Source organism: Oratosquilla oratoria, chromosome 30, assembly GCF_046742065.1.
Source record: "Oratosquilla oratoria isolate Oo_2021 chromosome 30, ASM4674206v1, whole genome shotgun sequence".
Lineage (NCBI taxonomy): Eukaryota > Metazoa > Arthropoda > Malacostraca > Stomatopoda > Squillidae > Oratosquilla > Oratosquilla oratoria.
In genome coordinates, this window is record NC_134806.1 from 50,839,829 (window position 1) to 50,861,648 (window position 21,820).

Genomic DNA, 21,820 nt, shown 5'->3' on the forward strand with positions numbered 1-21,820 from the left:
AAATGCCTTATGTTTTCTTTGTTTAACTTTGAAGAACTGTGATTATATCATTTCGCTAAGTAATTCTATTGTATTTTATATGCATTACATGTCGATAACCTATTTAGTATTTCCAATTTGTTCATAAAATAATTGTTCTAAGCTATGCCCGTGGTCTTGGGAATTCTTGATTAAAAAGTGTGTTCGCTGAAAACAATATTGCGTGAAGTGAAAGTTAGCGATATGTTGTGTTGCTGTTTATCAAAGCAAAGCACCGTGAACATAGGTGGACGACAATACGTTTGACAGAGTGGGGAGGAACTTCTGGCAGTATAATAGTACGGTGAGTCAAGTATGATTTTTTTTTATCAATTATGTTGTAAGTATTTTAAAGTCATCGGGTGTATTGCAAGTAAACGTCATGTCAAATTGTTTGAGAAAACAAATTAATGGGAAATTACAAGATGTTTACGAAAAGTCATATTTGACGACTTGTTATCTTTAGATATTATTGTACTGACTGTCATATACAAATGTCACAGGTAACCTGCACCTTATCAATACATCTATGCTATGTAATGTACATTCTAACCCAGGTATCTACAGTTAGTGGTTAATTGTTGATAAGAGACATGGTGCAATTGTGATTCAACGTCATGTGATTTAGCGACGTTTCATTCGCTCAACTTTTTTACACCTAAGCGGAAGTTGACTTTGTCATTCGTTTTCTGGTGAATTGAGAACAGATATTACTCTTGGCGAACTTAAACGACAAAAAACAAGAATCAGTAACATATAATTTATATTGAATTTGAGTAAGCATATGTGAGTAGCAACACGCCAGCCCCAAACGTATTCGATAAATAAAAAAAAACAAGGTTGACTAGTTTTTTCCGGAAAAGCTATAGACTCTAACAGTCTAAGTATTTCGACAAAAGAATATAAGTAAGTTTGACATGTTTTATCAGCATTGGAAGTCTGTTTAATATGTTGTTAATATTACAACAATATTGATATTTTAAAAATAGTAAATGAATGATGAATGAATTTGCTTGTGAAGCTTATGTAATATTCTAGGCTATATTCACTATTAGATTCCTGACTAATAACCACTGTGAGTGACAGAAAGAGGCCTGTAGTCTTCTGTGCCTCATGGAATTAATCTACAAAAAATATATAGGGAGGTTATCGCAATTGTGGGTTGATACCATGTTCAGGAATTTAATGGAAAGTATAGTAAATATTTAGGTTAGATTTATATGTTAATACATGCTAGGCATGCATCTGCCATAGGTTATTACAAAGCCACAAAATAGGGAAACTGTATGTCCAAGTAGATACCGTTTGAAGATGAAGCCTTTATAATTTGCTTCATAATGTTTTGCTTGTTGAAAAAAAGCGCAGATTGCAAGTGAGATGTTATATAATCATTAAAAGATTTGCCCTTGGTTGTTGTTTACTTAGTTTTTTCTTTATTCACAGATGCCAAAGGAAACTTTATTCTTGGGAAGTTCTTTTTGATGTTCTGATAAGGATAACTTACTTTCCCTTTAATGCTGTCACCATGACCTTTGTATCAAATTATATTTTGTCTTAAACATTGTCTGATATTCTTCTTTGATGATTTTGTGTTGATAATGAATTTGCCATTGAATAAATGATCAGAATTGACTAGAAAATGAAAATCATTACATGTCTACTCAGAAAATAATTTTTTTTCAGAAATGCACACCTATGTGATATAGTATTAGAAAATTTAAACTTTATTTGTGATAACATATACAGCATCAACTCCACCCCAAAGCTAGAAATCCCTGATAATATCTTAAGATGGCTACTAACATGCTGTACGAGCGAGGCACCTTTTACTTGCCCACAAGGTAACCTGTGTTCCCAGGTCGACTGTATTGCTATGGGCTCCCCCTTGTGGGTGCTTTTTGCAAATTTCTTCATGGGAAGTATAGAAGAACTAATATTTCATAGTATGGAAAAACTAGAGATATACTGCAGGTATATTGATGACATTTTCATAAAAGTTAATGACTACCAAGAAGTGGAAAACCTCTTGTCTTAAACTACAAGAAGCCACAGGACTTAAATTCACAACTGAACACAGTGTGGGTAACTCCATGCCCTTCCTATATGTCCTTGTTACCCAAAGTGGACATAATTTCACCACCAATGTCTACACGAAGCCTTCCTATGAAGGCCAATGTTTCAACGGAAGCAGCAAGTGCCCCAGTCGATATAAGCAATCTAATATGGGGCTTATGTCCGCTAACCACTTCTGCACTGTGATACCTGGTCAAAAGTCCACCAAGAACTCGAATGCAATACCTAGGTAACAGCTTCAGCAACAAAGAAATCAATAAGGTTACTGAAAATATTTTGAACAAATGGTACACCAACTCCAACAGTACTCCAAAACAAGAAGAAATAAAACTTTTTTACAAGTCACACTTTTCTACAGGTTACAAAGAAGATGAAAAGGCCATCAAAGACATCGTCAAAAGAAACATAAAGCCTATGAATGACAACACTTCAATCAAACTAATCATCTTTTATAAAAGCAAGAAAACCTCCAATCAGCTTCTCCAAAACAACACCCACCAAGAGAAGAATGAGCTGAAAAAGTCTTGTCATATATGAATATAAATGCACAAAAGGGAACTGCGAAGCCCTTCCTTCCTCATACATAGGCATGATGACTACGAAGCTGGAATCCAGACTGGTTGGACACATATACACAGGCGCCCCAAAGAACCATGCTTCGGCATCACACGGATACCACATTATACAAGAAGAATTAGAACGGAACACGAAAATCTTGGAAACTTGTATGAACCCCAGAAAATTAAAGATAATCGAGGCACTTTATATCAAGGATAAAAACTCCAATTTGAATATACAGGCACTTGATTTATTAGCGCTACCCAGTATGAGAACACAGGGTAGGCCAGATGCCTGAGGAGATAATTCATCCACATTTTTCAAACTGTCATATGATCTCCCCCAGTCTAATAATTTCATTTGGTCAAATACCGCTCTTAGTTGATACTAAACACACTCCTTGAAGAAGGCTCAATTGAGCGGAAATCCAGATCGGAGATTATGTCCACCAACGCATGAGTTCTACTGAGTTTAGACCCTGCTACATGGCGATTAGTGAGATCTTTAGAAAGTATCTCTAAGAAAATTATTAATGCAGAAAACAGCATCACCATCAAAATTTGTTAATTAGAAGACTTACTGCCTGTATATACTTTATATTATTAATTTTTTTTTTTTTTTTTTTCTAGATTTCCTTCTCGATACAATGTTTCTGGATTGATCAATCTATTGCCCCTGGGCTTTCATGCAAAAAACCCGCATCCTTCAGTTAATCAGCAACAGCCATTGGATGTGCCCACAAATGATGCAGCGAAGAGAGATAGTGTTGTTGTCAAGAGATTGTTAGGTTGTTGTCAAGAGATTGTCAGTGTGGGGCATTGCAGTATGTGGTGTTCTGTGTCCTTCGTGTGATGGTTGCATCTGGGGCAGTTCCCTTGAATGTTGTGTATGAACACCATATCATATAATTAAGCTGTCACTCCCCCCCCCACACACACACATGCATCTTGCCACAAGCTGCAACCATGCATCAAGAAGAATCACCATCTTGTTTCAGAGCCCATATGGAGGTTTATAGCATTTTAGCTCCCCACAGACTCTGTGTCAACTTTAATTTTCCTCCACTTTTTGACACATGGAGAACTGACAGCTGACACATGTTCCTTCTCTTACTCCTCCTCCTCCAACTCCCCCCTCATCCTTATCCAGTGATAAAACCCCCACACAAATACATGACTTATAACAGTCAGGGTTGGGTCAAAGTACCTGGATATTTTTCAAGAACAGGTACAAGTATAGTAATTTTGCTATGTACATAAATCCAGGAGGTGCTAAGATGAGGGAGGGTGGAGGGGTGTGGAGTGTATTCAGGGATGGAATGGGTGGGAATGATTTTATGCCTTTTCCTTTTTGGCTACCTCCCTTGTAAGGGGGAAAAAGCCTTGGTATATGTATGTACATAAATCCAAGTCTTAGCACATGGCATTGTACTTAAGTAAAAGTATTTTCTGTGAAAAAAATCCTGTCACAGATTCATAAAATGTTATAACACTCCGTGTACCCGATAATATCATCACAGTTTGCTAGAATCTATATATAGTATATAACTTTTGATTAAGTACAATGCACTTGTTACTTGAATGTACTTCATACTTTTCAAGCACCTTGGGTAAGCACAATTATTACTGAATTTTGAAGCTCCAAGTACAAGTACATGAAAATCTGTACATTATTCCAAATATAAGTATGTGTACTTGTACCCTACCCTGACAGCTGTGCGGTATTTCATCCCTGAGAAACTAGTGGGAAAGCCCGTGGTCTTTTCAGCCTCTGTGGTCATTTGTGTTTCCAGCAAGGAAATTTTTAGGCGGTGGTTACATTGAATATTGCAGTCATATATTCTCCCAACTAATATGACCTTATACTGCCACTTCACCCTTTGCTAATGCCACAATACCAGTACCAACACAGATTAGTTCTGGCCATGGACTTGTATTGCCCTGGATGTAGCAACTATCACATGGAGGACAGTGAACACCTTGTACTACAATGTCTTACACCAAGACTCCCTCGACAACACAATGCGTCTTCCATGAGTGACTTGTTGATCCACGCAGAGGCCATTGCTGGTTACCTGCATGGGATGACTGATTAATCAATTGATTCTTTCCTCCTACCATGACTAGCCAGTGAAATAAAGATAATCTGCAGTGAAACCGTATAGATATCTATTCATAGTTTCTTCCCAGGGAGGTCTGTGGGAGGGCCCAAGGATGGTAAGTTTCTAGTCTGAAACTCGTGGCAACAGTAATTGCAATATGTTGATTATTGTTAATTTGGTGTGTTGTGTTATATATATATATATATATATATATATATATATATATATATTAAGTAGAGGTTTATAGTTTATTTTTTGTTTATTATTATTAATTTTTTTCATTTCCATGTCTGCATACTTTCCATTTATATCAATGTGCTAGATTATGTTTGTAACATGTGTCCAAATAGCATTGTCACACATTCAATCTTCATTGCAGCAAAGGTAACCCACCAATGTCTGAGAAACCGCCTCCCTATAATCCCAACGTGGGGCCGCATGGTAAGTTGGTGCCACTCAAAGGCTTCTTTTGACTTTGTGTTAAGACTTGAGGGGATTATGACAAAGTGATCTTTGTTACTATTGTGTAGCAGTCATAAGGATTATGCACTGGGGTGCATTTTCTTGGTTCTTTTATTTTTGGATATTTTGTTTGTTTTTTATCATTATTGTGATGGTGCGGATGAAATGGGTGGGAATGGAATTATGCCCTTTGACTTCAGTTACCCTTGTAAGGGAGGAAAAGCCCTCAATATATGTATGCATGTATTATTATTAAGTTATTTGTTTATCTATTTTATTTTGTATATTTATTTATTTATTTATTTATTTATTTTTTTCCTACCTTGTCAAATGTGTTTGGTCAGTATTATTCTCATGTACTCCCTCCCCAGGGAGTGGTGGTAGCAGTGGGAGGCACTAAGAAAAAGACAGTGATGAGTGAGGAATATGGAGGGGAAATGAGAAAAGATGAGGTGCAATTAGTTATTAAAATGATGAGAGCAGATAAGGCACCTGGGTTAGATGGGTATCGTGCAGTGTCTGAAGAAGGGAGGTACAGTAATAGTGGACTAGCTAGTGAGGTTTGAATGTGTGTCTAAAGGAGGGTAGAGTGCCAAAGGACTGGAGGAGTGCCTGTATAGTTCCGCTTTACTAGGGAAAAGGGGAATGGAGTAGTTTCTGAGGAATCAGTTTGTTGAGTGTAGTTGGGAAGGCATGTGGGAGATTTGAGAGGACTAGGAGAGAAACAGAGGGAGTTATTGGTGAGTAACTGTGGGTTTAGGAAAGGTAGGGGTTATGTGGATCATGTTTTTGTGGTAAGACAGTTATGTAAGAAAGCTTCTGACAAATGGTAAGAATGTTTTTTGGGCCTTTATGGATTTTGGAAAAGGTTTGTGATAGGGTGGACAGGAAGCCACTGTGATATTGCAGATATATGGGATTGAAAGGAACGCTGTCTCTTCAATGTGATTCGTATTCTCGCACTCAGCATCAGATGCCTGATTTACGATGATTTGATGGTGCATCACAATACTTGCAATACTATAAAATATAAAGTCACAGCTGATTCAATCATTCTCTTCCACTCTGAGTGATAATAAACAGAAAACGCAATCAAGCCTGTTCACAGAATTCGGGGGTCACTCAGCTACGACTACAAAATAGATATAATCAGGATGCCGACACTAGCATCCTCGTATACTCACTTATGCCTTATGATGCCTACGTAGGGGTTATTGTATGTAAGAGGTTAAAGGCAGTCATTCACACACCATTTGTCTTCACCCTCCTCCTCCTCCTCAGCCGGACTTAAGGACATTAATTAGCTTGCTAGAATGGAGCTGTGGATTTCCAGGCAGTGAAATTTGAAGTAACACATTATTATTATTAACATTCATTCTGTTTTATTTATTTTTAATTATTAATGTTATTTGTTTATCTATTGATATTATTTTATTTATTATTATTATGTATTTATTTATTTATTTTCATCTTTTCTTTTTCTTTGTCGTTTGTCCATAGCTGTGTGGGACTAGTGTCAAGTACTTATTAAAGGTGGCCCTGTTGTCAGTCATCAAAACTTAACATCCTCTCCATTTGGAGGTGCAGCCCTGAGAGGCTGACACTCCATCAGAGCTAAGCCCAAGATCTTTCAGCTTGAAATATACATCCTCTACTTATTCTCTCAAGGAGAGCTGATAATTGGCAACTGCCCTTGATCTGCCATGAGCTGATGCCCTGGAAACTGCTTCACAATAATACAGAACTAACAACAGATCAAATATTCTTCCTAGAGATGTCTGTGAGAGGGCCTGTGGACTGCAGGACGGCAGGTTTTTGACGAATTAATGATCAGATCTGATCAATGGCGATGAGAGGGCTGGTATCCCAGGAATGTAGCTCTTTGTACTTATGATGCTGACCTGAGCACTGTGGCATGGGGCAGTGATGTGGAGCTAAAATGGAAAGGGGAAAACAAATAGATGGTGGATGGGTGCATGCCTGCCTCGGCTGGCTGCCTCCCCTACAAGGGGGAGGAAGCCTTTGGGCATGTATAGATGGTATGGATATATAGATATATCTTCACAGAATTATGGACCTGCTTGGAGGCTGTTGGCAGTTGCCTGAAGGATGTTGATCTTCCTCTAGAGAATTAAGGAGCATAGTTAAAAACTGTTTTATCAACAGTGGGCAGTGAAGGAATAGACTTAGTAAACATGAAGTGAGCACTGAAAGTGTCAGTTGTTTTAACCTCTAACATACGATGATGCCTGCATAAGCATCATGGGGTGCGAGTAGGTGTACAAGGATGCTGGCTCAGGGTCCTGGTTATATTTATTTTGTAGTTGTAGCTGAGTGACCCTTGTATTGTGTGAGTAGGCTCGATTACATTTCCTGTGGTTATATTTATTCAGGGTGAAAGAAGAGTATAACACTGGTAACTTCATATTTTATGACACTTGTATTGTGATGCATCATCGTACAACAGGCAGCTTAATGTACATGCAACTATTTGACTCCTATGGAAGAGGTTAAAAGAAGATTAACTTTTTATAGAGATGACAGGTGGTATGGGACTGCCTAGTGTAGGCCATATGGTCTTGTGCAGTCTCCTTCATTCTTATATTGTATGTACTTAAAAGTGATCCAGGGTGGTGGATGGGAGGGTGGTTGAGAGGGTGTTAATCGACTATGTAGTAGAACCTTAAAGGAGAACTGGAAGAGTCATGGATATCAGTGGATTGTCAGGTTATTTTATGGTGGAAAGGGGATTGAGAGTAGAGAAGGAAAGTTGAGGGAGGCATGGAGGTGCCGAGAGTAAACAGATTGAACAAAAAAGGATAAAAAGAGAGAATATTAGAAGATGAATGTCTCTCTGCAAGTAGCTAAGGTGGGAGGAATAGAGTATGGGTTTTTGAATGCGTGTGGGGTGTACACCTAGGCCTCTTTATCTGGAGGTTTGTGCCCAGGACACAAAGCCACTTTGGGAATTGGCCCAGGAGGACATAAAACACCTCCAATTCCCAAAGTGGGTTTATGTCCTGCACCCAAACATCAGCACAAGTGGTGGTTGGCAAGTGTTGGATTAAGAGACCTAAGTATATTATCCCAATTGTATGAAATTGATATTTGCTGACAAGTCTAAGTAGACACTGAGGATGGAGGGTTTATTAGTACAATGTTTTGCTTGTTACAGCCTTATTTAGTACATAATCATGGTACACATCTGAGAATAATAGGAAGCTCTCAGATAAGTGTACCACGAGTCTTGATAAAGCTGTAACAAGTGTAATATTGTACTGATAAAGGCTTCATCCTCGTATGATGTTTGTTTATCCTAATTGTAGTATACAGGAAAGGAGCAATGCTTGTTGTGTCTCGTGTATTTTGATACGGCCATCCGCTGGGTATGGGGGAAGGGCTTTTAATATTCGGTATGTTAAAGCCTTGTATAAAAAGTTTACTTTTTTAGTGGTATAGATCCCAGTCCTCAGTTAATACAATGAAATCTAGATGAATTTTAAATTATGTTATGATGAGATATCAGTGATGAAACTGGATACATTTTAGTCTATAACATGGCTGAATAAGAAATGTTTATCAAGATGAATTTTGAAACTGTTCTTTGCAGCAACTGCGCCCCCACCCACATATGCAGCAGCGACTGCGACTGCTTACCAACCTCCAGGTAGCAGTACTACATTTGTCACACAAACGCCGTCCTATGGAACGATTCCCATAGTGGTACAGCCGGTACCAGTACCAGATTTTGTATGTATCAACGGCTGCCCAGCATGCAGGGTAAGGAGGATCCTTTTTGGAATCGTTTCTTTATTTTCATCTTCACTGCCACATTCTCGCAATGTCTTACATATTACTAAACTGCCCAATCTACACAATGGCCTGCTTTCTTCTTCACCACATTCTTGCAATATCATGCTATCAAACTGCCCAGATTACACAGCACCCCACGTTCTTCTACACCACATTCCCACAATATTGTATGTATACTAGTGCCCTGTGAACGCAATCAACTGTGTCATTTACCTGCTCAAGCTGCACTGACATTACCCCAGATCCTGGGCAACAAAACACCACTGCCTCTCTTGTCTCTCTGCAACTTCTTGCAGAAAATGTGTCTCTTAATCAAACTATAAATATCTTTGACTAATTAAAGCAACTTAGGAAATATGAAACTCCGCATTTGTGCAAACTTCTCCTAAAAGTTGGAAGCACTGGTAAAGTACTGTCCATAACAACAAAGGGTCGTACCTCTCTCCCACCACAATGCTCAGGTTGAAGGCAGTGCAGTGAGGCACAGCACCCATATCGCAGGGCCTGACAACTGAAACTGGTTTACTCCCATCATTTCATCATATGATCATCACTTCTTCATCTACTTACCACCACTCTCCATTCACTCCCATCTTTAGCACTCTTCCTTGCTCAACAGGCATTCCTCTTATGTCTAATGCCCTCTTCTCTTCATCCAACCACCCCATTATTGATCTTCCTCTTATACTTGTGGTGTTACTTTATTAGGGGCAACTGCAGGTGGTCTGTCATATTAGTGTTCAGTAAGTTGTATGAAGTATCCAGAAACAGAGGGGCATCCCAACCATTTTTACAGGTTTCGAGTTAAGCACGGATTGTGAAAGGCATGAGCATCCTCTGTTTATATCTGTACTTAACTCGAAACCAGTAAAAATGGTGGGGATGCCTCGTATAACTCGTTCATCAAGAGATGCCAAATGCTCAAGTTGAAACTGCTGCAGAAGAAGAAGAAAAAAGAGGTGATATGGTTGCAGTATTCAAATCATTGAAGGGGATAGACTACATTGATATAAATGATCACTTAATTAAGGACAGGGCGGCTTTAAGAGGTCGTGAGAACAGATTAAAGAAGACTATGTGGCTAAAGAATGTAAAGAAATAGTTTTCCTAGTATACCGAAAGCCTTTTCCCTCTTATAAGGGAGGTAGCCAAATCAAAGGCATGTACCTACTCCCATCCACCACCCTTTTCCTCCTCTTCTCATCTTAGCTCCTCATGGATGACGGGTCATCCCTGTATCCTGCCCAGTGCCCCGAGTCAGAAGTAATGTAGCAAGACATAGTACATCTACAGCAAGGCTGCTTCACTTAATTGGTAACCCTTCTCTCCATCCCCCCATACAGAAAAAGAGAAGACGGGGAGAAATCCCTCCAGGTTGAGTCAAAATACCGCCCACCCACAAGCATCCCACTTCCCAGCCCTTCCCTTCCTTGTGTAATGGTATCATCCACACCGTGCCACCCCCAACCAGCCCCACCCTCTCCCCTCCCTACTCAATAGACACTCCCTTCACTCTCAATCCCGACTCACCCCATCCATCCATTCCATTCTTGGTTGTCCCCTTAGGTTCACTCCCTCCACCTCTGCCTTCCGCACCCCCATATGGATGCATCAGTACTTGGAATAGCTTAGAAGGTGATATAGTCTAATTTGGAACACAACATGAATCCAGTTGAGACAGTGTGTGCTCCTGGAAGGAGGTTGTTAAGATTAGGTATGATTCAACCTTTTTATCCATTTCTTCATGTATTTGTTTATTTTTTTCAGATTGGAGTTTTGAATGAAGAATTCACTCTGGGTGGACTGTGCTGTGCCTTTTGGTTCTTCCCCATAGGAATTTTGTGTTGCTTAGCCATGAAGGAACGCCGATGCGCCAATTGTGGAGCTATATTCTCTTAAGGACCATATGGATATTGCATTTAAACATGTGATGATGCTTGGGGCCCATTTTCTTGGATTAAGGTGTTCCTCTCTTTGAACCTTGTGTATTTTGTGGACTTCTTTGTTCCAAGCCTTAAGGCCATGATACAAGAACGTGGTTTTTGAAGAAATCTCAGATGTAACAACAGTAGGTGGACTACAGGTTATAGACATTTATTTATATAATAGGGAGGGTATAGCATAGCATTAGTGGTGTTTTGTGGAATATACATTGAATTATATATATATATAGCACTGTTGGTTAGATGCGAGATCACTGGAATTGTATAGCCACAATTGTTCGTATATGCAAATGGATGTAACGGCAATACCATGAGACGAGGCTGTGAGAAGAAATATTTATATGGATAAGATATTGAAATGGATTTAGAGTAGGTATGTAAAAATTAGAAAATATGTTAATCTAGAATGATTCTCTTGATTTGACCAAACTATTTTTCTCATTCCTGATTTATAGACAAAGTCATGTAGTGTAAATAATGCTAGATTTTTTTTTCCTTCTTTTTCTCTATACTTTTTTTTTTATGAAATAATGATGGGACATTGTAGTCGAAGGTGAACAAGTAAAAGACCGTGGAGGTAAAATAATTCTGATTATTCTTCTCAAATTATTTTTCCTGACAATGGGCGTGTGTTAAGAATGGAGTCAGTTATGGTTGGTTCGCATCCGTGTATTTATGTAAATAATTTTTCTTTTAATTTCCAAATTTTACTTAAATTGAAGGGCATTGCATATTGGGCTGTATGTGTTACATTTTGTCATACAGCTTATGGTAGTTTCTCGACATGCTGTACAGTATAGTCACTAATAAAACTATGAAGATGATAGGGTGAGGTTGAATATGGTAACTGATGCATTTGAATATAAGAAAAAAAAGCTATGAAATGTCCTGACTGATTTCGTATATATATATTTTATTTTATGTATGGGGTCGCATCTTTGCTTGCAGGAGGTGCATCGTTACTTTGTAGGCAACATATATATACCAAAGCCCTTTTCCCTGCAATAAGGGGGGTGGCTGAATCAAAGCACACGAAAGTCCCTATCATGCCCCACCAGTCTCCATACATACTTCATGGATGAAGTGGCAATTACTTGGGTAACGGATTGGATGAAAGGATAACAAGGAAGTCAATAATGTACGTTTCATAAACGATGATTGAAGAGGAATATCGCAATTTGAAAATTATATTTTCAAACTACCAGAAACATATATACACCAGACCCATGTTATATGTGTATTCCCAACATGTAAATTTATATAAGTGATGAACCTATTTTTATCATATCCCAGTTTTATGCATAAAAGTTTTATTAACGTTGTGGTGAAACTCGCAGCATGGCCTTAGTTTCCCATTGATTTAATTATTTGCCATAGGCAAACTTTTACTGTGACAATTTTCTAGAACACATCTCTTGCACATATAGAGGAAACTGAATTCAACGAATTCATAATTGATTTTGATTAGCTTTTGTCTTGGTACGCTGAGTAGATGCCAGCGGTTCTACTGCAGAGACAACTTCTCAATTGTTTTGCTCATATAAACCCTCATACCCACATATTCATCACATTGCACGTTAGCCTGTAGGATTTAACGAAAATCAACATTGCATCAGTCTCCTTACATATGTGGAATCATGCCCCTGCACACCACAACAACTTATAGACGCACGTATACACATACACACAAAGCACATGACAAGTATTGATTTCATGAAGAACAAATGTACTCAAAAAAAAAAAAAACACAGAACAATGTAAATACAGAATCATCTCTGTACTGGAGACCACATAGCCCAATGACCACACAGACACACCACCTGTTACCATCCCACACTCACCATTTCAGACTTTCCTGGGTGACCCACAGGCTGACCCAGTGGCCGTGGCTGGGTTCCTCAGAGCCACAGATCACTTGGGAGAGAGATCCAGGGCTATGAAGCAATGGATTGAATGTGTGACGTTAGTTTCTGCAAATTACTTAATGATTTTGCAATCATTTGATCCACTCCTTTTTTTTTAAGTTGCTACAAAATACCTTGTAGATTCTCATGATGACGAGTTAAGCAAATACATTTGTGAAATTGATGATTTTGATTTACACTGAAATATAATTCAGATTTTATTATAAATAGAGGAATTTTTTTTGTCTTTCATTGTCCATTTGTGTATAGTGTTAACAATGGCAAAGTAAGCCAGTGTAACAGGTTTTGGTGATATAACAAAGTCATATGCTGATTGATAGGTGGATGGTGGCTGTATCTTGCTGTGTTGTCTTTCACCCGAGCTGTGGGTTTGGGGACGGATGACTTTTCATCCATGAGATGCTCACATAGGACAGGTAGGTTAAATGGGTTGTAGTGTACGTGTCGTGGGTAGGGGCTCTGCAGTGGGCCAGAGAATTGCTCTTTACACTCGCATACAGCTCCCAATGACCTCCCTTTTCTATATGTTTTTTCACACAAGGAGAATGGCACACCTATACTCAACTTCTGTTAATAGACAGCAGCATAGAAACCAACCCAGGCGCTTTCACTTGCCCTACATACTCTAAATCCACTAACCACTTGAGTACGACACTCAAATTCTTGAGCACAGCATCAGCTGCCATATGTAATCTGCACCACACTACTCCCATTATAATATAAAGTCACTGCTGTATTACTTATTCTCTTTTACTCTGAGTAATAATACATACATACATATGCCAAAGGCTTTTTCCCCTTTACAAGGGAGGTAGCCAAAAAGAAAAAGGCATAAAAACCATTCCCACTCATTCCATCCATAAATACACTCCACTCCCCTCCACCCTCCCTCTTATCTTGGCACCTCTGGAAGACGGATCATCCCTGCATCTTGTCCACTGCCCTGGGTCAGAGGCAGTGTTGCAAGACAAGCACATCCACTGCAAGGCTGCTTCACGAAATTGGTGACCCCCCCCTCTCCATCCCCTCATGCAGAAAAGGAGAATACAGGGAGAAATCACTTTTGGCTGCATCAAATTTTTCTCACACATACTACCTCAACCCCCCCCCCATCCATTCCACCTCATGCATCACATCATCCATATACAACCATTCTCCATTCACCCATCTTCCTTCCTCTCCCGTCCTTCCTCAACAGACATTCCCCTCTTCCCCAAAGTCCTTCCTCCACCTCTGCCATCCATACCTCTTTTACTAGTCTTTCTTCACTCATTCTTTCCATATGTCCAAACCATCCTAATACCCTTTCGTTAACCCTATCTCCCAACTCCCTTACCACACGTTCTCCTCCTCACCTCATTTCTCACTCTATCCATCCTAGTAACCCCCATCATACTTCTCAGACACCTCATCTCAAACACATTTAAACTCCTTCTCTCTTCCTCTCTTATGTTCCATGTTTCTGCCCCAAAACACAAAAAATGTGATCAAAGCAGTTCACAGAATCCGGGGATAACTCGTGTACAACTACAAAATTTTTTATAATTTAGATGCTGACACTAGTATCCTTGTGTACCCACTTGTGCCTCTTGACACCTAAATAGGCATCCTACCGAAGTGGTTAACTATGCACATCCATCCATCAAATGCAATGCATGCCACCATCAATCCCTCTTCAATTGCATGACACTAAACAAACCAATACACAGAAAAATAGATTTGTAACCAACAGAAGACAACACCCACACCACATTAACACCCTAAATATATTACAGATAAACCTAAATGGACTCTAAACAAAGACACAGAACTGTTCCACTTCTTACATGAGCACAACATACTACAGGACTTGTATAAGAAACAAAATTGACATCACAATAGCAATACCATTTACAGATTACACAACAATAAGATTAGACAACACAAGGCACAAAGGTGGTCTCGTAACATGAATACAGCGTGCCCTTCTCCAACAAAACAAGATATACCAGAGAACCATTCGGACAACATTATTGAAATAATCACAATCCAAACCCAAAACAATCTACACCATCACTTACATATGTATCCCACAAGGTTTTGTCCCTCGACTTCAACTAGAAAACGAAGCACTTTGTACCGGCAAATGATCTGAATGCACACCATCCAATCCTGCTTAATGCACAAACAGTTGATCAAAGAGGTCACACAATTCTTAAACAACTCCTGAACTTAAAATAACTCCAGCAACAACTCTACCTTACAACCTCTTCAACACAGCCAACATCCCCTGACATAACAATGTGTTCACCTTCCCTACAAACTCAAACTTCATGGGAAACTATTCAAGCCCTATCATCTGATCACTTACAAATAGAGATTACCATAGAATGTGAAGGGAAATTACAACTCATAACCAAGAGAACTTTCTTAAACTACCTAAAAGCAAACTGGCAAAAGTACCCAGAAGATATAGAGAAAGATAGAATACTTTAAACTAGATCAGTACCAATCCCTGGATAAATCTAAACAAAATAGTAACTACCATCCAGAAGGCAAGTAAAATAAACTTTTCCAGAAACTGCAGAAAATGATAAGAAGAAACCTGATGCTCCCTGTGTGGGTGGGCTACCTACATTTCTTTAGCCACCATCCTGACAAAATAAAATATAGTGTCGCTTCAGGCCTATTCCTACAGGCTTTGAGAATTTGTAGTTCCCAATATTTAGACATGGAACTAATTTCAGTAAGAAGTCAACTAACAAAATTAGGATATCTGTCGTGGTTTTTACAAAAAGCTCTTAGTAAGGCCAAAATGAGTTTTTACAAATCCGATTCCCATTCCGCCATGAATCATAAGTGGGATAATAGATGCATAAAATCACCTTACAATAAATCAATTAATGACTTCTCATTTGTTACCATAGGAAAAAGTAAATTTTACCTTCAATTATCCCAACAACTTGTTCAGTAAAATTGTCAATGTACATCATAGATCCAAGAGTAATACAACTGGAGTTTATAAGTTACCTTGTTTAGATTGCAAGGATGTATACTGGGGACAAACGGGTAGAGACCTTACCACCAGGGTCAAGGAACACAAGAACTCTGTAAAATATGGGCAGGAAAATTCCGTGGTATTTCAGCATGTCGCCAGCAAAAACCATCGGATAAATTGGGACAATGCTGAAATAATTTACTAATCCAAATGTAGTTTCAGAAGAAAAATGGTAGAATCCTCTTTAATAAACAAATTTCCAAATTATAACATATCTTATGGTCAATGGTCACCAGATTGTATTTCTTCATTTGCAATAAATAAAATGTTACCATCTACCACTGCTATTTTTGGTGACTATAGAGGACATCGACAAAGACCTACAACACTCTCATGCTACGTCCTTTGCTGATGACACCAGGATACCCATGGAGTTCCAGACAGAGGAAGATGCAACGCTGCTACAGGAAGACCTAAGCAGGATATTAACCTGGGCAAAAAATAACAACATGACACTGAACGGAGATCAATTTGAGCTGCTACAATATGGCCCCGTACAAGAATTGAAAAGCACGACCAACTACAAAGTCGACTCTCAAATCATAGCAGGGAAAGCCCACGTCAAAGACCTCGGGGTACATATGAGCAGCGACATGACTTTCTCTCACCACATCAATGAGATCTCAGACACCGCCTGGAAACTCTCAGGCTGGATACTCCGGACATTCCAGACTAGAAACAAAACATGTATGCTGACGCTCTGGAAAGCATTAGTACTCCCAAAACTTGAGTACTGTTGCCAACTCTGGTCTCCCTTCAAGACAGGAGACATAATCAAGCTAGAAGCTGTCCAGCATACTTTTACAAATAAAACTGAGGGATTGCAACAGTACAACTACTGGGAAAGACTGCAACAGCTGGGACTCTACTCTCTCCAGCGAAGACGCGAAAGATACATAATTATATACGTCTGGAAGATTCTGGAGCATCTGGTACCAAATGTGGGCCTGAAGGTGAACTACCACCCAAGAAGAGGTCGCCTGTGCTATGTGAGGAGAACTGAGGGGACGTCACAAAGGGTGAAGAACATAGTACACCACAGCTTCACCTATATTGGGGCGCGCCTCTTCAACTCTGTCCCACAGAAATTGCGAAACCAGACAGGCACTTCACCAGAGAGTTTCAAAAACAAACTGGATAAGTGGCTGGCCACAATTATGGACCAACCACCTACACCGGGATACACCAGCTCCAATAACAACTCCCTCCAATCACTGACCTGTGACTCAGAGAGGAGGAGCTACCTGAGTACAGCGGACGTCCACGTTAGCTGAATCGGTCAAGATGAAATCGGACAAAGGTAGGTAGGTAGGTACACTAGCGGTGGACAAAAGGCACCAAGGTCCACGCAACGCCGAACACGTGACCTGAGCCCTTGTCCCTTCCTGCTTACCTCACTACTTCTGTATAAATACACATTGTTCTCTACTCTGTAATTCACATCTTCTGAAGAAGATCACAGTTTAGTGATCGAAATATACAGATTTTATATTTTCGCATTATATTATATAAACTAGACAACTTTATTTGTAAAGACATTTTTAAGATGTATAAGCTGTAACCATGTAGGACAGTTGGTCCACACTATAACCCACTTTGAACCTTTCACTATGTATTATTTGCACTGAAAATGATAATATAAACTAGACAAATTTGTTAAGAAATTTATAAGATGTATAAATTGTAACCATGTAGGATAACTTTATTTGTAAAGAAATTTCTAAGATGTAAGTTGTAACCATGTAGGACATTTTGTACCCATTGTAAGCACAGACGGACAGTTGGACCACACTATAACCCATATTGTCTGCACCTCTGTACCTTTCACTATGTATTATTCGCACTGAAAAATGATAATATAAACTAAACAACTTTATTTGTAAAGAAAATTTATAAGATGTATAAATTGTAAACATGTAGGACATTTCCGCACCCATTGTAAACGCGGACGGACAGTTGGTCCATGGGTACTACCTCACCTCTCTCACCAGGATGTCTCCACGTCCCCCATGTTTCCCACCTATATATTCTGCACCTTTGTACCTTTCACTATGTATTATTTGCACTGAAGATGTGAATACACGAAAGCGCTCTGCTTTAATAGTTTTTCTTCGTGGTCAACCTTGCATATATATATATATATATATATATATATATATATATATATATATATGTATGTATGTATATATAAGAAATAAAAAGTAAATAGATTGATAAAATAATATATATATATATATATATAATAAAAAATGAAATAGGAAATAAGTAAATAGACAATAATAGTAATAATAATATTGTTATTATCATTATTTTTATTATTAATAATAATAGTAATAATAATAATAATGATAATAAATAATTATGATAATGATAAAATAAATAAAAACCGCCACTGATGTTACTACTAATTTGCGGTACTTACGATCATTTATGGAGGTTGAAAATACTCATATTGATAGGAGCTATCCAATGATATAGATAAGAATTGCATCTGTGAGACTGGCATTCTTTCCTCATACCCAACCAGTGTGGGCACTTAACTCATCTTTCAACACCACCACATGTTTCATGCAGATCTGCATGAGGCACAGCGTGGAGTCTCTGAGGCTCTGTACTTGACAATGAATAAATAACTAATATCTGAATTTGAACTGGGCAAGTTTGTAATGTTTCAGAACTTGGTGGACTAACCTGCTCTGAGTTTGGGAGGGAAGGATTCGATGTGGGTGGTCATCAGTAGGCTCGGATTCACCTCCGAAATGTTTGCTGCATATTTATATATATTTTTTTCACGTTCTCGGAGGGTAAAATCCTTCCCTCCCACACGCTCGAACCCATTGTTGACATTTTCAAAGTTCAAATGTGATTTGGGAAAACGGATCCAAGTTAACATCCTTCATATGCGGTCTGTCCTCATAACGTGAGCCACTGTGACATAATCCATAGCAGCAGTATTTAGTGGACGGTATTTTGAAAAGTTAAATTAAGTCGGATCTCATCAAGATAGCAATGTGGATACTTTATATAAGAAAATGTATAGGTTCGTTTGTCCGGAAGATATTTTTTTCCGCGCAATAACATGTGTATTTTTATTTTTAAGATCTGTGTGAATCGTTATTCTAGTCCTGAAGCTGCAATTGCAGTGGGGGCATATTGTTCCGGGTCAGGAATGTGGACAGACATTGCAAGGGGAAGGTGCTTTGGGCTGCAAATTGGGCACTTCACTCTTTTGTATTATTCGTATTTGGCAAATATCCGGTAGCGTGCAACACCATTTTCCACATTATAATTTCTGAATGGTAAGAAAATGGAAAAAGCCCGTGAGAAATAATTTTTCATTCTTTTTTATATATATTTGTGAAGGTTACTTTTGGGGCACAGGGCAAAGGGGCAGATGCTCGGACATGTTCCGGGTGGTAAAAGTACGTTTTACTCGGGTGTAATTGTCGGTCGCTCAACGATGATCGTTCATGGCTCAACGATAATCGCCAAACGATTGTCTAGAATATATATATATATATTTTTTTTTTTTAAGAGGCTGTTTTGCCTCGTGCTTCGAAATAAAAGGCTTATAACTTTATAACCGAACTGACCGACGCGTCATCCGCCATTTCCTGTGGAAGGCTAATGATGATATTTGGGTTAACGCGTTGGTTGGTTCGGTTAGAATTATCAGCCTCGTACTTTGCAGCTCGAAGCAAAACAACTTCATTCAAAAACAAAGAGTTGGTACTCTAGGCAATTGTTTGACGATCGTCATTGAGCCATAAACGATCATCGTTGAGCTATAATCGTACCGAGCAAAACAAACCGTATGGGCGCGTCGTGATCGCTGTTTATTTTCTTGTCTTTGTTTCCGCTCCTCTTCCAATTCGTTTGGTTTCAAAGGACTCTGCTCCTCATTGTCTGGTTTTGACCCCTCCAGAGTGGTTTGTCTCTTGCAATATTCTTCCAGTTCTTGGAATCGATGTTACATTTCTATAGTTTAGCTTTGAGGACATCTTGGTACCGGTTCTTGAGGCCGCCCCCGCCCCGCTCGCCTTCTTTGAGTTGGAAGTAGAGGACTTGCTCTGGGAAACGATCATCGTTCATTCTTAGAGTAGAAGACTTGCTCTTGGAAACGATCATCGTTCATTCTTACAACGTGACCGCGCCATCTTAGCTGGTTCTTGATGGTGCAGGCTTCGATGCTTGTCGAGCTGGCTTCTTTCAGGACGCTGAGCTTGGATCTTCGGTTCACCCAGCTGATCTTGAGGATGCTTCTAAGATGTCACAGGTGGTACTTTTTGAACGTTTTGAGATGATGACGGTATGGGGTCCCTGTCTCCGACGCATACAAGAGTGTTGACATTATGGTCGCCTTGTAGACCAGCATTTTCTCATCGGTTTCTTATGTCTTGGTCTTGGAAGACTCTTGTCTGCAGGCGACCATAGGTGCTGCCAGCGCATTTCAGGCGGTGTTGTATTTCAGCGTCGAGAACAACGCTAGCTGACAGAGGACTTCCTAGTTAGCAGAAATGGTCCACGTTCTCCAACGTCGTTCCACCAAATTGGACTGCAGGTGGGTTGTGAGGTTCTCCGTTCGGTTGTGGTTGATAGACAATTAGTATTCTCCTAATGTTGACGTTCAGTCCCAGCTCTGTGTAGGCACGATAGAAAATATAAAGGATTTGCTGGAGACTGTCTTGATCAAGAGCTACGACGCTGTTGTCTGCATAGTGGATCTCAAGGAGGCTTCAAGTCGATGTTTTGCGCTTACTTTCCAGGCAAGCAAGGTTAAAAAGCTTGATGATGTCGATGTCAGGTGGTAGATCATCCTTGGTAATGTAAAAGATGGCCGCGATGATGATGGTAAAGAGTGTAGGCGCAATGACACAGCCTTGCTTCACTCCAGCTGTTCCCTTGAAAGGCTCTGAGTTGTTTCTATCGGTCATAACTGGCAAGAAGTTCGTCTGCTATTAACCACTAAAGCCCCCGTCACATATACATGACTCAAGTGAGTTCGTTTGAATAGAAATAACTTAGGTTCCAATCTTTTATTTTTTCGAATCTCCAAATGTCAAATCACCATTGCGTCGTATATTGAGTAGCTGAATGATGAACAAATGGGTGTTAAACCTATACAAATATTAGACATACTGTAAGCGAAGTCGTTTGCCATCTTTTCAAATTCACAACATTTGACGAGATATGTGGTGGGGACTTAAGTGCTAGTCAGACTCAGTCACTGAGGCTCCCCACTGTCTGCTCGGCGGACGAGTATCGGACGTGGATACTCGTATGACGTATCGTTTATCAGTGCTTTATTATCTCGGCTAAACTACTTTTATTATTATTTAGAAATATTCATGGTATGCAGCCATGCATGGTATTGGACGGGTCCAACTACACCACTGAAATATTGCTCAGTCTTATTTTCCTGTTATTTTGAAAATCTGCTTTTATTTACTTATATCATGATATTGTCATCTTTCTGTTTTTTTTTTTCTGAGACCGTTCAGTGACTAATAACACTATTGCGACCCTCATGGGGTTGTGAGCCACTGGGTTAGACGTGAACAGTGTCAAATATTTGGGGTCGCATGCGGCAGGGAATGGAGGAGTAGTGGTGGAGGTAAGCTGTAGGGCGAGGGAAGTAAAGAAATGTCATGGGAGAATAAAAATTGTGATGAAAAATGGGTATCTGGCTATGGATGAAAATAGAAGACTGTATGAAGGGGTGATAGTACCGACGACACTGCATGAGATAGAGACTTGGGATCTAAGAGAGGCAGAAAGAAATATGTTTGAGAACTAAGTATGGTGCTGATTACAAGGTTGGATAAAGTGAGAAATGAAGAGGTGAGGAGGAGAGCGGACGTGGAAAGGGAGCTGGCAGGGGCTGGTGAAA

The 21,820-nt window shown here is 39.4% G+C and overlaps 2 protein-coding genes across 3 annotated transcripts; both read left to right on the forward strand.

Moving 5' to 3' along the window:
* The first annotated feature begins 188 nt into the window (after positions 1-188).
* Positions 189-12,724, forward strand: LOC143041193 (membrane protein BRI3-like). 2 transcript variants are annotated; one of them, XM_076213029.1, is made up of 4 exons: positions 189-322; positions 5,130-5,191; positions 8,823-8,992; positions 10,793-12,724. In XM_076213029.1, exons 2-4 carry the CDS (start codon positions 5,146-5,148, stop codon positions 10,922-10,924), a joined length of 348 nt encoding a protein of 115 aa, XP_076069144.1. In that variant the 5' UTR covers positions 189-322; positions 5,130-5,145; the 3' UTR covers positions 10,925-12,724. The 2 variants fall into 2 exon arrangements, with proteins under 2 accessions (XP_076069144.1, XP_076069145.1); XM_076213030.1 differs by lacking the exon at positions 189-322 and adding an exon at positions 679-924.
* Positions 12,725-16,298: 3,574 nt separating this feature from the next.
* On the forward strand, positions 16,299-17,204 carry LOC143041328 (uncharacterized). The gene has a single exon (XM_076213150.1). It carries the CDS (start codon positions 16,299-16,301, stop codon positions 17,202-17,204), a length of 906 nt encoding a protein of 301 aa, XP_076069265.1.
* The last annotated feature ends 4,616 nt before the right edge of the window (positions 17,205-21,820 follow it).